General features: G+C 42.8%; 1 protein-coding gene across 1 annotated transcript in view; it reads left to right on the forward strand.

Annotated features, from left to right (window-relative positions):
- The first annotated feature begins 629 nt into the window (after positions 1 to 629).
- Positions 630 to 19,440, forward strand: part of LOC122544006 (zinc finger protein 271-like) — a 54,656-nt gene continuing 35,845 nt past the window's right edge. Inside the window, exons 1-4 of the mRNA XM_043683019.1 lie at positions 630 to 1,160; positions 2,968 to 3,105; positions 7,281 to 8,140; positions 9,590 to 9,773. Coding sequence (XP_043538954.1) covers positions 7,554 to 8,140; positions 9,590 to 9,773 — 771 coding nt within the window. The 5' untranslated portion in view covers positions 630 to 1,160; positions 2,968 to 3,105; positions 7,281 to 7,553. The remainder of the gene's footprint in view (positions 1,161 to 2,967; positions 3,106 to 7,280; positions 8,141 to 9,589; positions 9,774 to 19,440) is intronic.

The following is a 19,440-nucleotide window of genomic DNA, read 5'->3' on the forward strand; positions in this document are numbered from 1 at the left end:
CATATACGTACCACCCTCTGAGTGAAAAAGCTACCCCTTGAGTCTCTTTTATATCTTTCCCCTCTCACCCTAAACCTATTCCCTCTAGTTCTGGACTCCCCCACCCCAGCGAAAAGACTTTGTCTATTTATCCTATCCATGCCCCTCATGATTGCACATATTCTAGAAGTGAATGAAGAGTAAAATTATGTTGAAATAATTTGCAATTTTGTTCAGACAACGGACAGATAGATTTTTCGTAAACTATTAAGGATAATGCTGATTGAACAGTGACAAAAGCAATTGGCTTTCTATCCGAAGCCAGACGAAATACTTCATCTTATTGACGTACTACAGACATTTTTTTTGCTGCAGTAAAGCGGTAGTGAATTCTCTTTGACACTCGCAGACAGCCATGTTTATTTTGTATGTGGTTCTGGACCTCTCGTGCTTTAAGTACGCGTAGAATCCAAGTGCAGAAAAAAAGCTAACATTAATGGGACGAGTATTTTTTAAAATACTTCTGTTTTGAGAAACAGTCATACCGGACTAGAAACGTTAACTTCCTGAAGAAGGGCTCATGCCCGAAACGTCGGTTCTCCTGCTCCTTGGATGCTGCCTGACCTGCTGCGCTTTTCCAGCAACACATTTTCAGCTCTGATCTCCAGCATCTGCAGACCTCACTTGCTCCTTTAAAAACGTTAACTATTTGTTTATCTATGAAAGCAGACCTGCTCAGTTGCTCCAGGCATTTGTTTCAGATTCACAGCATCAGCAGTGTTTTGCTTTTATTCAAGTACTTTTGGATGGGCGGCTTCTGTTCAGTTAATTGTTGGCCGTCCCTAACGACGCAAATCAAAGCCAATGGCGGCCAGAATTCCCACAATTCACCGCGACGCAGAAACCGCCCGAGCTCATTTCCCCAGGGGTGGGAAGTGCGCATGCTTGACTTTTTGCCAGGCGCGGGGCATTGTGGGGGTTCCTTTGTTATGGCTCGGGCTCAGTGGAAGCGGTGCAGAGGATGGAAGGGGCGCTGCACTGAGGACTAGGGAAGGCCATTCACATTGTCGCCCAGCTCTCATTGCCCTTCGACTGAGTGACTCTGTCCAGACCATTTCTCAGAGCAGCTAACCGCTCGACAACGTTGCTGTGGATCTGCATTATCATGTAGGCCGGACCAGGTAAGGAAGGCAGATTTTCATCCTAAGGCGGTGTCAATAAAGCAGATTTTTTTTTTCTCTCAATAACTTGATGGTAGCTCCATTATCATTATTAAGGCCAGCTTTATAATCCGGATTTATTATTTGGTTTTGAATTCCGATTCCACCGACAAACATGAACCTGCGCACCTCCCCCCCCGTCCCCAGAGCATTAAAATAAAACAAAGAACGTGCAGATGCTGGCAAGCTGAAACAGCTCTGAAGATGGGTCACCAGACTCGAAGCATTAACTCTGCTTCCTCTCCACAGATGCTGCCAGACATGTTGAGTTTCTCAAGCCATTTCTGCTTTTGCTCCCACCCAAAGCACTAGCCTGGGCCTCTTGATTACTGCTTCAGTGACCTGACCGTCTGCCTCTGGCATATCCTTTGTCCCCTTTGTTCTCCCCAACGTGGATACCACATTCTGATTTTCTTAAATTCTTTTTGAGGCCCTGAAATCCCTGTGGCAGGGTCATTTTGGCAAGTAGGGATTGACTGTCCTGAACTCCACACGACAGGGTCTGTCAGTGACTGGGGATTAACTTGTGCTGAGCTAATTGTGACAGGGTCATGTTGGGATTCAGGGATTGTACAAATTAAAAATCACAAAGGAGCAATTCAAATTGCTGGGAGAACATAAAACAGTACAGCGCAAAAGAGAACCTTCGGGCCACCATGTCTGCACCGACCAGAATGCTGTTCTTAATGAAGTCCATCTGCCTGCACACTACCTGTATCCCTCTCTTCCCTACCTTTCATGTGTCCCTCGAAATGCTTCTAAAACATTGCTATCATATTTGCTTCTACCACTGCCAGTGTGTTCTAGGCACCTCCCACTAACTATGTATTTAAAGAAAATAAATTGCCTTGCACATCGCCATTAAACTTTCTCAGTAACCTTTAAGCTTAATATTTGTTGTTTTCATCTCAGGAAAAAGACTCCCAACTATCCACCCTATCCTTACCTCTCATATTTTTATATACTTTTATTAGCATTGCTTAAGCACAAACAATCTAAGTTTGCCCAACCTCTCCTTATCGTTAATGCATTCCAATCCAGGCAACATCCTGATAAACTTCTGTTGCATTTTCTTTAATACCTCCACATCCTTCCTGTAGTGTGGCATCCAGAACTGCACACAATACTCCAAATGTGGCCTATCTAAAGTCTCGTACAGTTGCACCATGACTTGCCAACTTTTATACTGCATGCCACACCCCTTCTCTACCACCTTACCCGCTTGTGCTGATTAGGGAGTATGGACTTGCACCCCAAGATTCCTCTAAATCAATCAGTAAAGGTCCTGCCTTTTACTGTATATTTTTCTTTTGCGTTTGACCTTTCAAAATTCATCAGCTCACACTTATCGGGGTTAAGCCCATCTGCCATTTCAGTGCCCCACTTTCTAACTGATATTTATCCTGCTGTATCCTTTGACAACCTTCCCCAATGTTTACAATTTCACCAATTTTCATATTGTCCGCAACTACCCACTGTCTTCTATGACCAAGCCAATTTTGTATCAAACTTACCAACTCACCGTGGATCCCATGTGACTTGATTTCCTTGACCAGCCTGCCATGAGAGACTTTGTCAAATCTTTTAGAAGCTTTTTATGTAGACAACATCTACTGCCCTACACTCATCAATTATCTTTGTCACCTTTTCAAAAACCTCAATTAAATTTATGACAGGACAAAACAAAGTCTTGATATTATCCCTAATAAGTCCATTGTTTTCCAAGTGCAAGTAAAGATTCTTTTTCTCAAATGCATGTGTACTATAGGTCCTCTGATGAAGAGCTGGTGCCCGAAACATCAATTCTCCTGCTCCTTGGATGCTACCTGACCTGCTGTGCTTTTCCAGCACCCCACACTCTCGACTAGTGATCCTCTGAGTCCAAAGTAGAAGAGCAGATATTTAGGTAAATTCAAAGAGGCGTAAAAGTAATCGAGTAGTGTTAGGGATTTCACCTTCTCCCCTCCCACAACGTAAACTGGGATGGTCATTGTGTGAAAAGTTTGGAGGGAGCAGAATTCTTCAAATGCATCTAGGAGAGCTTTTTAGGCCAGTACCTACCAGACTATGAGGCCAGAACCTGTGGGTCCTGGACTTAATTTTCGATAATGAAGCTGGGAAAGTAGTTGAACTATCAATGGGAGAACATCTTGCAGGCAGTGATCATAATTCTGTTACGTGGGTGGCACGGTGGCTCAGTGGTTAGCACTGATGCCTCACAGCACCAGGGTCCCAGGTTCGATTCCAGCCTCGGGCAACTGTCTGTGTCGAGTTTGTGCATTCTCCCCGTGTCTGCGTGGGTTTCCTCCCACAGTCCAAAAATGTGCAGGTCAGGTGAATTGGCCATGCTAAATTGCCCATAGTGTTAGGTGCATTAGTCAGAGGGAATTGGGTCTGGGTGGGTTACTCTTCGGAGGGTCAGTGTGGACTTGTTGGGCCGAAGGGCCTGTTTCCACACTGTAGGGAATCTAATCTAATCTAAAATTGCAAGGGAAAAGAACCAGAATTGCCTGAAATAATTGTTCTCTATTGTGGGTAGGCCACTTTAAATAAAACCAGGTATAATTTGGCTAGAGTGGACGGAAAGAAGATCCTGTCAGGTAAATCAGTATCAAAGCAGTGGGACATATTCAAGAAGGAAATGGGGAGGAGGATAAGGCCAACATCTTTAAAAAAAGACAAAGGGTCAGACCAATAAATTTGATCCACAGGAAGAGGGAGGCTTATGGCAGATACTGAGGACTTAAAACACCAGAAGCCCCAGAAGTGTATAGAATATGAAAGGGAAAATTTAAAAAGGAAATTAGAAGTGTGGTATAAGAGGACAATGGCAGGTTAAATTAATGTCCTAAGTTACCTTTTAATGTTCTTGAAAAATAAAAGGATAACTAGGGAAAGAGTAGGGCCCACTGTGGGGTAATTTATGCATGGAGCCAGAGGATGTATGAAGGGTTCTAGATCAATACTTTCTGTTAGTGTTCACTAGTGAGAGGAACAATGTGGATACAGAAATCAGAGAATAGGACTGTTATATATTTAAATAAACTATCATAAACAAGTACTGAGTGGCCTAGCAGACTTAAAGGTAGATAAATCTGCTGGGCTGGGTGAAATGTAGCCAGGCTGTTGAGTGAGGTGGGCATGTGCAAAAAAAAAAATCATTTTCTCCTCTAGCTACAGGAGAGGTGCCAGAGCATTAGAGGACAGCTAATGTATCATTATTCAAGAAGGGCACAAGGGATGTACCAAGAAACTACAGGCTAGTCAGCCTAATCTCAGTAGTGGAGAAAGTGAGGACTGCAGATGCTGGAGATCCTGATGAAGGGCTTATGCCTGAAACGTCAATTCTCCTCCTTGGATGCTGCCTGACCTGCTGTGCTTTTCCAGCACCACACTCTCGACTCCAACCTCAGTAGTGGGGAAGCTATTGGAACCAAGTCTGAGGGACAGAATCTGCACTTGAAGAGGCAAAAACATGGTTTTATGAAAGGAAGGTTAGGGTTAGACCAACTTGATTGAAAGTTTCAAAGAGGTGACTGGATGGTGTAGATGAGGGCAATGCATTTGATGTTGTCTACCTGAACGTTTTGCAAAGTTTTTGATAAAGTTCTGTATGATAGACTGGTAACAAAGACAAGAGCACATGGATTCCAAGGAAATTTGGCAATTTCATTCCAGAATTAGCCAAGTGGCAGGAAGCAGAGGACCAATCGATGAGGGTGTTTTTGTGACTGGAAGCCTGTGCTGATTGGGCTCTGAAAGTTTCATTGTATATGTAAACCACAAACTTACAATTTAGCCTTGAGTATATGAGGGTTGATCAGAAGATTTGCAGATGGTACAAGAACTGTTCTGAATAATGGGGAGGAAAGCTTTAATTACACAAGGATAGAGACAGGCTGATCAGTAGCAACTAGAATTCAATCAAGATAAGTCCAGGCGGGACAAATAAGGCAAGCGAATATATATTGAATAATAGGAGCCCAGGATAAAATTGAGGGGCGTAGACAGGAAGCAGCTTTTCTCCCCCTTAATAAAGGGATCAAGGACTGGGGCATTGTTTTAAGGTAAAGGTCAGAAGACTTAGGAGGAAAAATCCTTTTTTAACCAGAGAGTAGTGGGAATCTGCAGTTCATTGCCTGTAAGGATAGAGGAAGCAGAAATCCTCACTACATTTAAGAAACATTTAGGTGTAAAACTGTGACGGCATACAAGGCTATGGGTTGCTGGAAAATGGATTAGGTGATTGTTTTTGATTGAGCCTGTGCCAATGGCCCAAAAAGCCGCCTTCTGTGCTGTAGATCTCTTTTTGGCTGTAAATCTGCTTTGAACTCCCTGTGACTGGATCATGTCAGTGAGTAGGAATTGGTACTCTTATGACAGGATGACTTTGTTGAATGAGAATGGTCTGTCCTGAACGCCTTGTGACTGGGTCAGGTTGGTGAGTGAGGAATGACTATCCTGAATTTCCTCCCTCTCATAGGGTCCTGTTGGTGAGTGGAGATTGACTGACGGACGGACTGACGGATTGTCCTGGGAACCCATAGGAAGACTATCTAAAAAGCTGGAGGTACAAGGGAGTAGCAAATTCAGTCAGCCTTCCTGCTGATTGAGAACTGGAAGCTGAGTGAGTCAGTGTGATAAATAGGAGAAAGCCCTTCCTGAAGAAGGGCTTATGCCCGAAATGTCGATTCTCCTGTTCCCTGGATGCTGCCTGACCTGCGCTTTTCCAGCAACACATTTCCAGTGTGATAAATAGTAATGTAAATATTTATTTTTACAAATTCACTTGGAGTTTTTTTTTAATTACAATTGAGTTTAATGCTTTTGTTAGGTAAATATCCTTTCTGTTTGTAGTGAACCACATTGCATCCCTGAGAAGATGCTGGTAGTTAATTCATTCATTGATGGGACTTTAACAGCTGCTGTAGTGGGGTGGAAGTGTGGAGGGAAAAGTTCTCGGACCACTCGTAGGTTGCAATCTAGTACTCGCCTTTATTGTAATTAAGCCAGCAAGAGAGCAATAGACAAAAATCCAGGGCATCAATCAGGGATCACCCTGAATATGCTAAAAACTGATCTCTGATTTCTACCAGAAAGGCAGCATATTTTATAGGCTTTAAGTGTGTAACAATTTTACGTGTTGCATTCACACACAACGAAACGTTATGTTCTCATAAGTAAAAATAGATAAAGCAAGCCAGTTAACAATGTTCTAACAATAATACTGGGAAGAAGCGTATACAGAAACATCTCCAAGCTTATGCAGAGACTCCTGCATTCTTGCAATTCATGTTCTCACAGTCACTGTTCCTGCAGCTGCCATTTTGAACTTGTAAGACAAACCATTATTGCAGAATGGAGACTTACAAAATACAGACTTATAATTGTTGATTTCCCAATACTTTATCATAGCAACACTGACAGCTTTGTTAGGAAGGGCGTTCCAGGAATTTGACACAGGGATGGTGAAGAAATTGTTCCACCTCAAGATGGCATGAGATCTGGAGGGAATCCCTGAGGGTTCTGATATTCCATTCACCCAGGAGGAATGGAGCCTGCGGCTGGCCTGAAGGAATTGGGAACACTTTGTAGAGCAGCAGACCCTGATTTCAGATTTGCAGCTCCCTGATTGGCAACTCCTCTTCCTTCCCTCACCCTGTCCCTTCCTCCCAGGAGCAAGCAGAGAGGAACAGCCCTCATCTTGGGGCAGCAGCGGATCGGCGGGCAAAAGGAAAGAGAAATAAGAGATTCCGCTTTGCAGTAAATCACTGAGGCTTTGATGTCTGGTCAGGGGAGGTGGGTGGGAAGGATTCATTACCTGCTGTTGGAGGCTCCAAACCCAGAATTAGGCTCATTGATTTGGTAGCGAGGCCAGGCAGAGGACGGGGAGGGAGGGAGAAAACTGGGCAAGAAACGGGAGACATTAATTTGGATTTCAGCCCAGAAAGAGAAAATGTGTGGGACAGAAATTTACAACTTGGGGGAACAAGAGGAAAAAGTTTCATAGGAACTGGAATTATCTGTTTCAAATTTCCAACTTGTACTGACGGTTGATGACTTTTGTAAACTTGTTTACAGGGTTTTGAAAGGGGCCACTTGCAGATGAGAAACTCAAATCAAATATCACATTAAGACTTGACAGTCACTTACTCTGCGACTTGGACGTCATTGACCTTTGAGCTGAAAAGAAGACATTTGTGAACCAGTTACACAGCCTGAAAACAAACACTTTGCCCACTCACAGCGGCAAGAAACTGCTGTTTCTATAAATGTGTTCTGTATGAGGACAAGGCTTCAGCTGATTTATACACACTCCTCTCACAGCTAACCATTCACAAAGATACCAGCACAATGGAGAAACCATGGAAATGTGGCGACTGTGGAAAGGAATTCCGTTTTGCATCCCAGCTGGAAACTCATCAACGCAGTCACACCGGGGAGAGACCATTCCCCTGCTCAGAGTGTGGGAAAGGATTTATCAATTCGTCCTCTCTCCTGAGACACCAGCGGGTTCATGATGTGGAAAAGCGCTTTACTTGCACCGTGTGTGGAAAGGGGTTTAATCGATCATCCAACCTTCTCACACACCAGCGCATTCACACAGGGGAGCGGCCGTTCACCTGCTCGGAGTGTGGGAAGGGATTCACCAGTTCATCCCATCTTCTGAAACACCAACGTGGTCACACCGGGAGGAAGCCATTCACCTGCTCCCAGTGTGGGAAGGGATTCACTAACTCCACTGACCTTCTAACACACCAGCGAGTTCACACCGGGGAGCGGCCGTTCACCTGCTCGGAGTGTGGGAAAGGATTCACTCAATTGCAAAACCTAATGAGACACCACCGAGTTCACACGGGAGAGAAGCCGTTTATTTGCTTTGTGTGTTGGAAGCGATTCGCTGAATCACAGCATCTAAGGAGACACCAGCAAGTTCACAAGTGACTTTCATGTTCACATTCTGCTATTATTCACATCCACAATTGAAAATTCTCATATTTGGAGTTTATTTTTGCTGCAGTTCAACTCCAACCTGTTGTAGAGTTACTGATATTCATAATGTTTGTTGTTTGTGACTAATTGATCAGCCAGGGTCTAATTGAATGGCAGACCTGGCCAAGGGGTTGAATGGCCTACTCCAACTCCAATGTATCCCAGCCATCGCATTCTCTTTTAGTTTGCTGAAATACTGGTTTATGGAGTTCTTCCCATTCTTCCATGAGTTTCCATCCATTAGTATTGTTTGAGTCCAAGTTTCCTAGGAATCGGAACTGGGCATTTGGTTCCTGGAGACTACTCTGTTCATTGAGGTTATGGCTGATCTGCAACTGAAAGTACACAGATAAATAACAATTTTAATGCTGGCTTCCCCAATCTGTTACAAGCTATTTTACAATGAGTTTTTTTGTTTTTATCCCACCTTCAGTTAGGAAAGTTTCCCAAGGTGCAACTCGGAAGCATTCACTGTCAAATTTGACAAAACTCTATCTTATCTAATCAACCTATTCAGAGATGTTATTACAGATCGCAGGAGCAGGTAGAATTTTAACCCAAACCTCTGGTTCAGGGGTAGGGACACTACCACCTCTCTGAAAGAGCCCTATCTTCTGACAAAAATATTGACAATGAGTTGAAGAACGGGAGATTGGGAGGTAAAATGCTTTGATAATGGCTTGGGTTTTTAAGACAAAGGAGGAGAATTACAGACTATCTGAGAGGGATAGTGAGGATGTTAGGTTTGATGACTAAAGGCCCAGACTGTGTGACAGAGAGAGTGTATGTGTGAGGGAGGGATGTGTCAGAGGCTAGAGTTTGAGGAATGCAGAGCTCTCATGGTGTTGTCCGGATGGATGTTACAGATATTAGCAGGTGTGAGCAATGGAAGGGATTTGAAGAGAAGATAAGAATATACAAATGGAGGCATTTGTGGAGCTGGAGTCATTGCAGGTCCAGTGAACACAGAGTGTAAGGGATAAGTGTAACATGGGGATGGTCAGGGAAATGTGCATCAGAATTTGGATAGGCTGAAGCTTCAGCAGGGGAAGACAGTTAGAGAACTAGAATAGACGAGCAGAAGGGCAACACAGTCACATGAGCCTGAGAGAGGTGCTGAGGGAATAACAGGTAATCACTGTACATTCAGAACCTGATGTCATGTGTTTGGCAGCTTTTTCACTCAGAGGGTGTATGGAATGAGCTGCCAGAGGAAGTGGTGGAGGCTGGTATAATTGCAATATTTTAAGAGGCATTTGGATGGGTATATGAATAGGAAGGGTTTGGAGGGATATGGGCTGGGTGTTGGCAGGTGGGACTACATTGGGTTGGACCAAAGGGTCTGTTTCCATGCTGTACAGCTCTATGACTCTTAAGTCATCAATCACTCCTTGAAGGAGAATCCAAGGTAATGGAGATGAGGGATCCAGTGCCGAAAATTGTGATAAACTAAAGAGAAGACCAGGTAGAACTGAGGGAAATGATAATCAAAGCACTGACGGAAAGGAAAAAATTCTTCGAGGTAAGGCTCGAGGTTGTGAAAGTGGTGATGAGATAGAAATAAAAGCTCTGCATCTGAAGGCAAGTAGTATTCATTGCACAATGTATTAATTAACAGCTCAAATCTGAATAAATATGTATGATATGATAGCATTACAAAGGCACAGCTCCAAGATAACAAATTTAGATAACATGGGACCTGAATATTGAAGAGTACGTGCACTGCTGATGGACAGAATGTTAGGAAAAGGTGAATGAACAGCTTTGCTTAGAATGACTTTTCTACAATAGATAGTCATAACTTTAGTTCTAATGGTGAAGGACTAAAATCGGTTTTGGTAGAGATAAGAAATTCTAAAGTCAAGAAATAATTTGTGGGAGACCGTTTTGCGCCACCTAACAATAGGATGGGTATACGGGAGGAAATGGGGGCTTGTGAGAGAGATCAGCAGTAATCACTGTAATTTCAAAATGTGTATTGGCTGGATGAATGAGATTGGCAAAGGTAACTGGGAGTACGAATTCAGTGAGTATTTCTGGGAGAGTTTCCTGGAGCAGCACATTCTGAAGCCAGATGGAGGAAAGACTACACAAGATGTGGTAATGTGCCACATAAGGTTTAATTAAGAATGTAATTGTAAATTGCCTTTAGATATCATAACATGAGAGTTTGAGAGGGAAGAGTAGGCCCTAAATTAGTTTTAAATGATATTAAGGGCAAAATATCATTTATGGAGAACAGTACTTGCTAAAGTGAACTAGAAAAGTAGGTTGAGGAATAGGTCAGTAGAGATAAATGGCATATATTTGAGGAGATATTTCCTTTCACTTACTAAAGATGCAGGTCATTGTGAAAGAAAGTGCATCCTCCACCTAGAGATAAGAAAACCAAAGAGTATCAATTTGAAAGAAAAAAGTGCACAACTCTGTGAAGATTAGTGACAGGCCAGAAGATTGGGCAGAGTCCAAAAACTACAACGAATGACTAAAGAATAGTGACGATAGTGAAGTAAGACCATAAAACGAGTTGTAAATATTTTAAAGAAGTGCTCCTGTAAATATTTTAAATCCGAAAAGATTAAAGAAATACTTGTAGAGAGTGTGACTGAGACGTTAATAATGGAAAGTAAGGAAATGAGAGATGATTTGTACAGATATTTTGTCTGTCATCACAGCAGTGGATACAAATAACCAGAAAGTCCCATAAATATTTGTAAGTCAGGTGAAGGTAAGGAGAAACATAATCACCAGGAATGTTTACTGGGAGAACTATTATAACTAAAAGCCAATAAGTCACTGGGTCCTAGGGTGTAGCTTTGCTCGCTGAGCTGTAGGTTTGATATCCAGACGTTTCATTACCTGGCTATGTAACATCCTCGGTGGCGACCTCCAAGTGAATCCTGGGTCCTATTGGACTGCATCCTAGGTTCATAAAAGAAGTGGTTGTTGGGATAATTGAAGTTTCAAAATGCTGTAGATTCAGGAATGGTTTAATTAGATTGGAAAATAGCCAATGTAAGTGCTCCATTTCAAGAAGAGAGACAAAGTAGGAATTACATGTTAGTTTAACATCAATCATAGGGGAAATACTGGAGTCTTTTAAGGTAGTATTTGCAAGGAATTTAGAAAATCTGTGATCAGGCAGAGTCAGCATGGTTTTGTGAAAGTGCAATCATGTCTGACATTCATTCAGTTTCTTGAAGTAATACACCATTTGAAAAGTGGCAATCTGTGCTACGATTAGACTTGCAGAAAGAAGCGCCTTGAATCTTATTGAAACATACAAGATCCTGAGGAGATTTGACAATGTAGATCATAAGATGTTTCCCATATGGGAGACACTAGTAAAGAGACTAGTGAAATATGTCACAGTTTAAAGACAAAGGCACTCTCTCATGTAAGATGGAGGTGAGGAGACTTTCTATGAGATTTGAGAGTCTTTGGATCTCTCTTTCCCCAGAGCAGCGGGGACTCAGCCTTTGAACATTTGTAAGGCAGAGTGAGATAGATTTTTGATGTTTTTGAAAAATATAAGTAAAAGGGTAGGCAGGAAAGTAGAGTTGAAGCCACTCAGAGTCGAAAGGTGTGTGTGGTGAAGCCAGTCAGATCAACCAATGGTCTTATTAAATGGTGGAGCAGGTTTGAGGGGCTGAGTGGCCTACCCTGTTCCTGTTAGTGAGGTGGAAGCCAAGTGAGGTCAGTCCCAGTGGCTGATGGTAAACGGGGTGTTGATGGATCTTATAGTTGACTTGGAGCTCAGCACGAGGAGGGATTCTGTCCCACACCTACACAGGGTGTCTCTTTGCCAGGTGGCCCATTCAGTCCACAGCAACCCTCCAGAGAGCATCTCACCCAGACCCTGTATTTTCCATGGCCTTTGGGAAGAAACTGGACCACCCAGGGGAAACCCATACAGACACAGTGTGCGAACTCCATAAAGACAGTCACCTGTGGCTGGAATTGAACCCAGGTCCCTGGCGATGTGAAGCAGCAGTACTAACTCCCTGTAACTAGGATTCAAGTTGTTTGTGTGTGTGTAAAAGCTATATCTTAATGTTTCTGTATTCTTGATTTGTGGAATGAAATGTTAAAAGGTCTCTGTTAAAAACCAGAAGGATTACTGAACTTTTTTAAAAGCAAGAACCTTACCCTCATTTTAAATGTTATCTACGCAAAGATTTGTAGCTCGGGTGCTCGTTGTTGTGGTTCTGTTCGTCGAGCTGGGAATTTGTGTTGCAGATGTTTCCCGGCCACTGCAGCGGACAGCTGGAACTGACAACCGGAATCAGCAGATTCAAACCACTATAAATGCCGGAGGAAACCCCACAGGAGGCTCCCAAGCACTGAGGATGTCACCTATAGACGGGACGAAACGTCTGCAACACAAATTCCCAGTTATTTACGCAGTTGTCTATGCAAGTAATTCAAAGCCAAGGTATTGACAAGCTGGAACTGGGGGTGGGGTGGGGGAGGGGTGCCAATGTGCACATGAAGCTTTGGCTGGCAATGAGTCGCTGATTGACCTGTGGACTAATGACCAGTTATCAATGACAAAGGACTCCTGTCTGCAAATAATTATTGATTGGCTCCAGGTAGCTGAAGAACTTGGGGAAAGAAATGTTTGGGTCGAGGCCATCGGACCTTCAGAAGGGAAGGAGCTGTTTTGTTCGACAGTTTAAAAAGCATCTCGACCCTGGAGAGAGCGTGCTGATTTCTCCTCATCAGTCGCTGTAAGCTGGGACTTTTAATTAATAACTGCGAGACCTTTTACGTGCGAACCAGTCAACTTGTGCCTCCTGCAAACACCAAGTGAAAGTATCAGGAGAGCGAAGATTGAGAAGCAGCATTCTGATCAACAAAAAGGATTATCTCAACCCTGATGGAGAGGGACCCTTGATCTGCCTTACCATTCTTTCCCTTCACACCTAACACCCATGGTTTCTTTCTCTTGTCTGTCTGTATGTGTATGTACACAGGAATATATAAGGGGGTTAAGAGTTTTAACTAGTAGAGGTCTATGGCTTTATAATTGTGTATCTGTAGTTAGAATCTACTTAACTTGTAATAAATAATAATTCTTGTCAAGTACAAAAACCTGGTCTGTGCTTTAACCTGGATTGAAAAGACGGGTAAAGAGGGAAATTCTGTTCGTTTTAAAAAGAAAACCTTGAACTTTTGTGATAACTCTGGAAGTAGTGTAGCTTGATTTCCAGTGTGCTACTACAATGAGGCACAACCAAGTGGTGTGGTTGGGATGGGAGCTGACTTGGAAAAGTTCATATAACACCATCATCTCCTCAACAATATGGAAAATTGCTCAGGTATGTCCTGTACAAACACCACAAGACCAATCCAACCCCAGCCAATTACTGCTGTGTCAGTCTACTCTTGATCAGGTGTCATCAACAGTGTTACCAAGCTGCACTTTCTTAACAATAACCTGCTCATTGACACTCTGTTTGGGTTCTGCTGTGGCCACTGAACTGACCTAATTACAGACTTGATCCAAAGATGGACAAAAGAGCTGAATTCCACAGGTGAGGTGTCCACAGCTCTAGATGTCAAAGTTGCATTTGACCAAAGGTGGCATCAAGGAGTCCCAGCAAAATTAGTCAGTTGGTATCAGGGGAACTCTTCACTGGTTCGGAGTCGCACCTTACCCGTAGGAAGATGGTCGTCATTGTTGGAGATCAGTTATCTCAGTTTCAGGGTAACTCTGCAGGAGTTCCTCAGTAGTGTTCCAGACCCAACAGTCTTCAGCTGCTTTATCAATGACTTTCCCTTCATCGTAAGGTCAGAAGTGGGGATGTTTGCTGATAACTGCACAATGTTTAGTGCCATTCATGATTCATCAGATGATGAAGCAGTCCGTGTCCAAATGCAACAAGGTATAACTTGGACTGACAAGTGGCAACTACCAATCACTCCAATCAATGACCATTTCCTACAAGAGAGAATCTAATCATCACACCTTAACAGTTAATGTTATCACCATCTCTGAATCTCCCATATCAACATACTGGCGCATATAATTAACCAGAGATTGGACATGTATTTACTGTGTGTCAATCAAAGATTAAGAATCCTTTATCAAGTAGCTTCTGACTCCCCACAGCCTATCCACCATCTACAAGGCACAAGTCAGGAGTAAGATGCCAGGATGGGTCCAGCTTGACAGTACCCAGGACAAAGAAACCTTGATTGGTATCATGTTCACAAGCATCCAGGGATTGTAAAAGCACAGGTTCTGAAAAGTCTGAGGTTGAAGGGTTTTAGGGCCAGTTTGGTTATAGCTAACAGATACTGCCTCAGGGAAAAAAAGGCTTTCCAGTTTAAAAACAAACACTTGTACAATGAAAGGGGAGTGGCCAGTTCTCCCAGCTCAACTTTTCTCTGGTTTGGTTTGGTCTGGCTATTCACTGAAAGAAGTTGGAAAAGCTGCTGGACCCAAAGAAGCAGGTCTAGGCTGATCCTCCTCTCCCACTGACATCTCTCCTGTAAGATCCAGTGTTTGAGTTTAACTTTTGTGCCAAGGGGTGTTTGTGGGAATTGTTGCAAGCATTTGGAACAGCATCATTAAGTTAGGATATTCTATTGGGTTTTCAGATCGGTTGTGTTATTCTGCATTCCGTTCTCTTTTGTTTGTGTTTCATTTGGTAACCTTGAAAATAAATTCAGTCTTGTTTAAAACTAAGTGGCTTGACCAGCTGTTTCTCTCCTTGAATATCCACTTAACACCTGCTTAAAACAACGTGAAATGTTTTGAGGGGGTCTGGCCTGGTCCATAACACTTGAGAGAGAATGAGGTAGATGTTAGAGTCAGAGGTATCCAACATGGAAACAAAGCTTTTCGTCTAACTCATCCATACCAACCAGATATTCTAAATTAATGTAGTCCCATTTCCAGCTTTGGCCCATATCTGTCTAAGCCCTTCATATTCATATACTACCATATGCCTTTTAAATGTAATTGTACCAGCCTCCACTTCCTTTGGCAGTTCATTCCATACACACACCACTGTGTGCATGAAAAAGTTGCTTCTTGGTTCCCTTTTAAAGCTTTCCCTTCTCACCTTAATCTTATGCTGTCTAGTTTTGGACTCCCCTACCCTGTGGAAAAGACCTTGACTATTCAGCCTATTAATACCTTTCATGATTTTATAGAACTGTATAAGGCCCCCCATCCCAGCCTCCGATGCTCCAGGGAAAATAGCCCAAGCCTATTTAGCCTCTCCCTGTAGCTGAAACCTTTGTACATCTTTTCTGAGCCCTTTCAAGTTTAACAACATCTTTCCGGTAGCAGGGAGACCAGAACTGAATTCAGTATGCCAAAAGTGGCCTAACCAATGCATAGTTGTGACATGACCTCCTAAATTCTATACTCCTTAATCGATAAAGGAAAGTGTACCAAGAATGCTGCCTTCACTAACCTGTCTACCTGCGACTCCACTTATAAGGAACAATGAACCTGAACTTAAAGATCTCTTTGTTCAGCAACACTCCCCAGGACCTTACCCTGTAAGGTATAAGTCCTGCTCTGAGTTACTCGACCAAACTTTAGCACCTCACATTTATCTAGGATAAACTGGACTAGATGGGCCAATGGGCTGAGAAGTGGCAGATGGAGTTTAATTCAGATAAATGCGAGGGGCTGCATTTTGGGAAAGCAAATCTTAGCAGGACTTACTTAATGGTAAGGTCCTAGGGAGTGTTGCTGAACAAAAAGACCTTGGAGTGCAGGTTCACAACTCCTTGAAAGTGGAGTCGCAGGTAGATAGGATAGTGAAGAAGGCTTTGGTATGCTTTCCTTTATCGGTCAGAGTATTGAGTACAGGAGTTGGGAGGTCATGTTGCGGCTTTACAGGACATTGGTTTGGCCACTGTTGGAATATTGTGTACTAGTAAGTGTATGGAATGAGCTGCCAGAGGATCTGGTGGAGGCTGGTACAATTGCAACACTTAAGAGACATTTGGATGGGTATGGGCCAGGTGCTGGCAGGTGGGACTAGATTGGGTTGGGATATCTGGTCAGCATGGACGGGTTGGACCGAAGGGTCTGTTTCCATGCTGTCCATCTCTATGACAATGACTGTAAATGCCATCTGCCACTCCTCGGCCCATCTGATCAAGGTGCAGTTTTACTCTGAGATAACATTCTTGGCTGTCCACCCACAGCAGGTGGACTAAAGCAATTCAAAAAGGCAACTCCCCATCACCTTTACAAGGACAATTAGGGCAGGCAATAGACACTGGCCAGCCAGCAATGCCCACATTCCACAAGTGAATAGAGAAACCTGACATCTCAGGAATCAATTTAGTGAACCTTTCTTGCTCTCAATTCCAGCGCCAGAACATCCCACCCCCAGATTAGGAGATGAGACAGTGAGGTAAAAGATGATGTGTAGTAGTATGCAGATTTAGAATAAAATGAATATAGGTTGATGTGGTTTATAGGGTATTAGACAATACTGCATATAGCAAGCTATGCCAAAAAGTGTTGTTAGATCCAAGGGGAAATTGGAAATGGATCCAAAGTTGATTTTGTGAAAGGAACAAATAATTTATGGATAGTTTCTGAATACCATTTCTGGTGGTGTTTCTTTGCTTTCTGAGGTTTGTATACATCAATGATTGAATGTACGAGACAGAATTTATAAGTTATAGAGTCATAGAGATGTACAGCATGGAATCAGACCCTTTGGTCCAACTCATCCATGCCAACCAGATATCCCAACCCAATCTAGTCCCACCTGCCAGCACCTGGCCCATATCCCTCCAAACCCTTCCTGTTCATATACCCATCCAGATGCCTTTTAAATGTTGCAATTGTACCAGCCTCCACTACTTCCTCTGGCAGCTCATTCATACATGTACCACCCTCTGCGTAAAAGAGTTGCCCCTTACATCTCTTTTATATCTTTCCCCTCTAGTTATGGACTCCCCCATCTCAGGGAAAGGACTTTGGGTTTATTTATCCTATCCACGCCCTTCGTAATTTTATAAACCTCAATAAGATCATCCCTCAGCCTCCGATGCTCCAGGGAAAACAGCCCCAGCCAATTCAACCTCTCCCTATAGCTCAAATCCTCCAACCCTGGCAACATCCTTGTAAATCTTTTCTGAACCCTTTTAAGTTTCACAACATCTTTCCGATAGGAAGGAGACCAAAACTGCACGCAATATTCCAACAGTGTCTTAACCAATGTCCTATACAGCTGCAACATGACCTCCCAACTCTTGTACTCAGTACTCTGACCAATAAAGGAAAGCATACCAAACGCCTTCTTCGCTATCCTATCTACCTGTGACTCCACTTTCAAGGAGCTATGAACCTGCACTCCAAGTCTCTTTGTTCAGCAACACTTCTTAGGTCCTTACCATTAAGTGTATAAGTCCTGTAAGATTTGCTTTCCCAAAATGCAGCACCTCGCATTTATCTAAATTAAACACCATCTTCCACTTCTCAGCCCATTGGCCCATCTGATCAAGATCCCGTTGTAATCAGAAGTAACCTTCTTCGCTGTCCACTACACCTCCAATTTTGGTGTCATCTACAAACTTACTAACTGTACCTCTTATGCTCGCATCCAAATCATTTATTTAAATGACAAAAAGTAGTGGACCCAGCACTGATCCTTGTGGCACTCCACTGGTCACAGGCCTCCAGTCTGAAAAACAACCCTCCACACCACCCTCTGTCTTCTATCTTTGAGCCAGTTCTGTTTCCAAATGGCTAGTTCTCCCTATATTTCATGAGACCTAACTTTGTTAACCACTCTCCCATGGGGAACCTTGTCAAGCGCCTTACTGAAGTCCATATAGATCATCAGTCCTCTTTGTTACTTCAAAAAACTCAGTCAAGTTTGTGAGACATGATTTCCCACACACAAAGCCATGTTGTCTATCCCTAATCAGTCCTTGCCTTTTCAAATACATGTATTTGAGACATCTGAGGAGAGAGATACAGATTTAGCATTTTGAGTGCATTGACACTCTTCAAAACACACTCCACAGATACTGCCAAACTTGCTGAGTTTCTCCAGCACTTTGTTTTTATTTCAGGTTTTTTTACACAACATTGTCCCTTTGAATTGTTTTGGATGGCACTGCTCATACACACTTGTCACAAAGTGAGGGGACACTACTTTGCAGACTGCTGCATGTATACATACGCACATACACTCTCACATAGCAAGGCCAGTGTGATATCTTGCAGGCTTCTACACAGCTGTTTGTTAAGTAGGAACTTTGCAACTCGGTGTGCTGAAAGTGGCAAATTGAATTCAATTTAAAATAGTTTTTGCGTGAATATTTATCAAATTTGGGGGTGGGGGTGATGGCCTACTAGCATTATGGCTGGATTGTTAATCCAGAGACCCCAGGGATCCTGGTCTGAATCCCACCAAGGCAAATGGAGGAATTTGAATTCAATTTTAAAAATCTGGAAGTATGATTATGTCTAACTATGATCATGAATGTATTATCGATTGTCAGGAAAAAAAAAATCTGGGTTCACTAATGCCCTTTAGGGAAGGAAACTGCCATCCAGGCTGACATGTGACTCCAGATCCACAGCAATGTGGTTGACTCTTAACTGCCCTTTGGGCAAATTAGGGATGGGCAATAAATGCTGGCCAAACCAGCAAAACCGTCAACCCATAAATGAATTAGTTACATAAGTACATAACATAATACTTATGTAAAGGGGAAACAGGTGGCCTTTCATTGATAAACTGTGAAAGACTGAAAGTGAGGATATTATCAATGACTGTAGGGAAATGGAACATGTTGAATTAATTTGTTGGAAGTCCCATGGAAATTAATAGTGGATCAGGAACAAGGACTGAATAAAATTAATGGAAGCAAAAACCATAAGAAATAAGAACAGGAGTAGGCCAATCAGCTCCTGTACCCTGCTCCACCATTCTGGCTGATCTGACATTTCTCACATCCATTTTCCTGCCCTTTCACCATAACTCTTGATTCCCCTGCTGATCAAGAACCTATCTATCTTAGCCTTAAATATACATAAGGACTCTAACCGCTCTGAGGGAACAAGATCCAAAGATTCTCGTCCCTCTGAGAGAAGAAATACCTGCTCATCTCAGTCTTAAATTGGAGTAAGGAGCAATTTTGACCACTAAAGATTGAAGGTGTGGATATTGTTGATGACTGTGAGGAAATGGTAGACATGTTGAACAATTACTTGTCCTCGGTATTTAGAGTAGAAAAGAGAGGTAGCTTGCCA

This window comes from Chiloscyllium plagiosum, chromosome 45, assembly GCF_004010195.1.
Source record: "Chiloscyllium plagiosum isolate BGI_BamShark_2017 chromosome 45, ASM401019v2, whole genome shotgun sequence".
NCBI classification, from domain to species: domain Eukaryota; kingdom Metazoa; phylum Chordata; class Chondrichthyes; order Orectolobiformes; family Hemiscylliidae; genus Chiloscyllium; species Chiloscyllium plagiosum.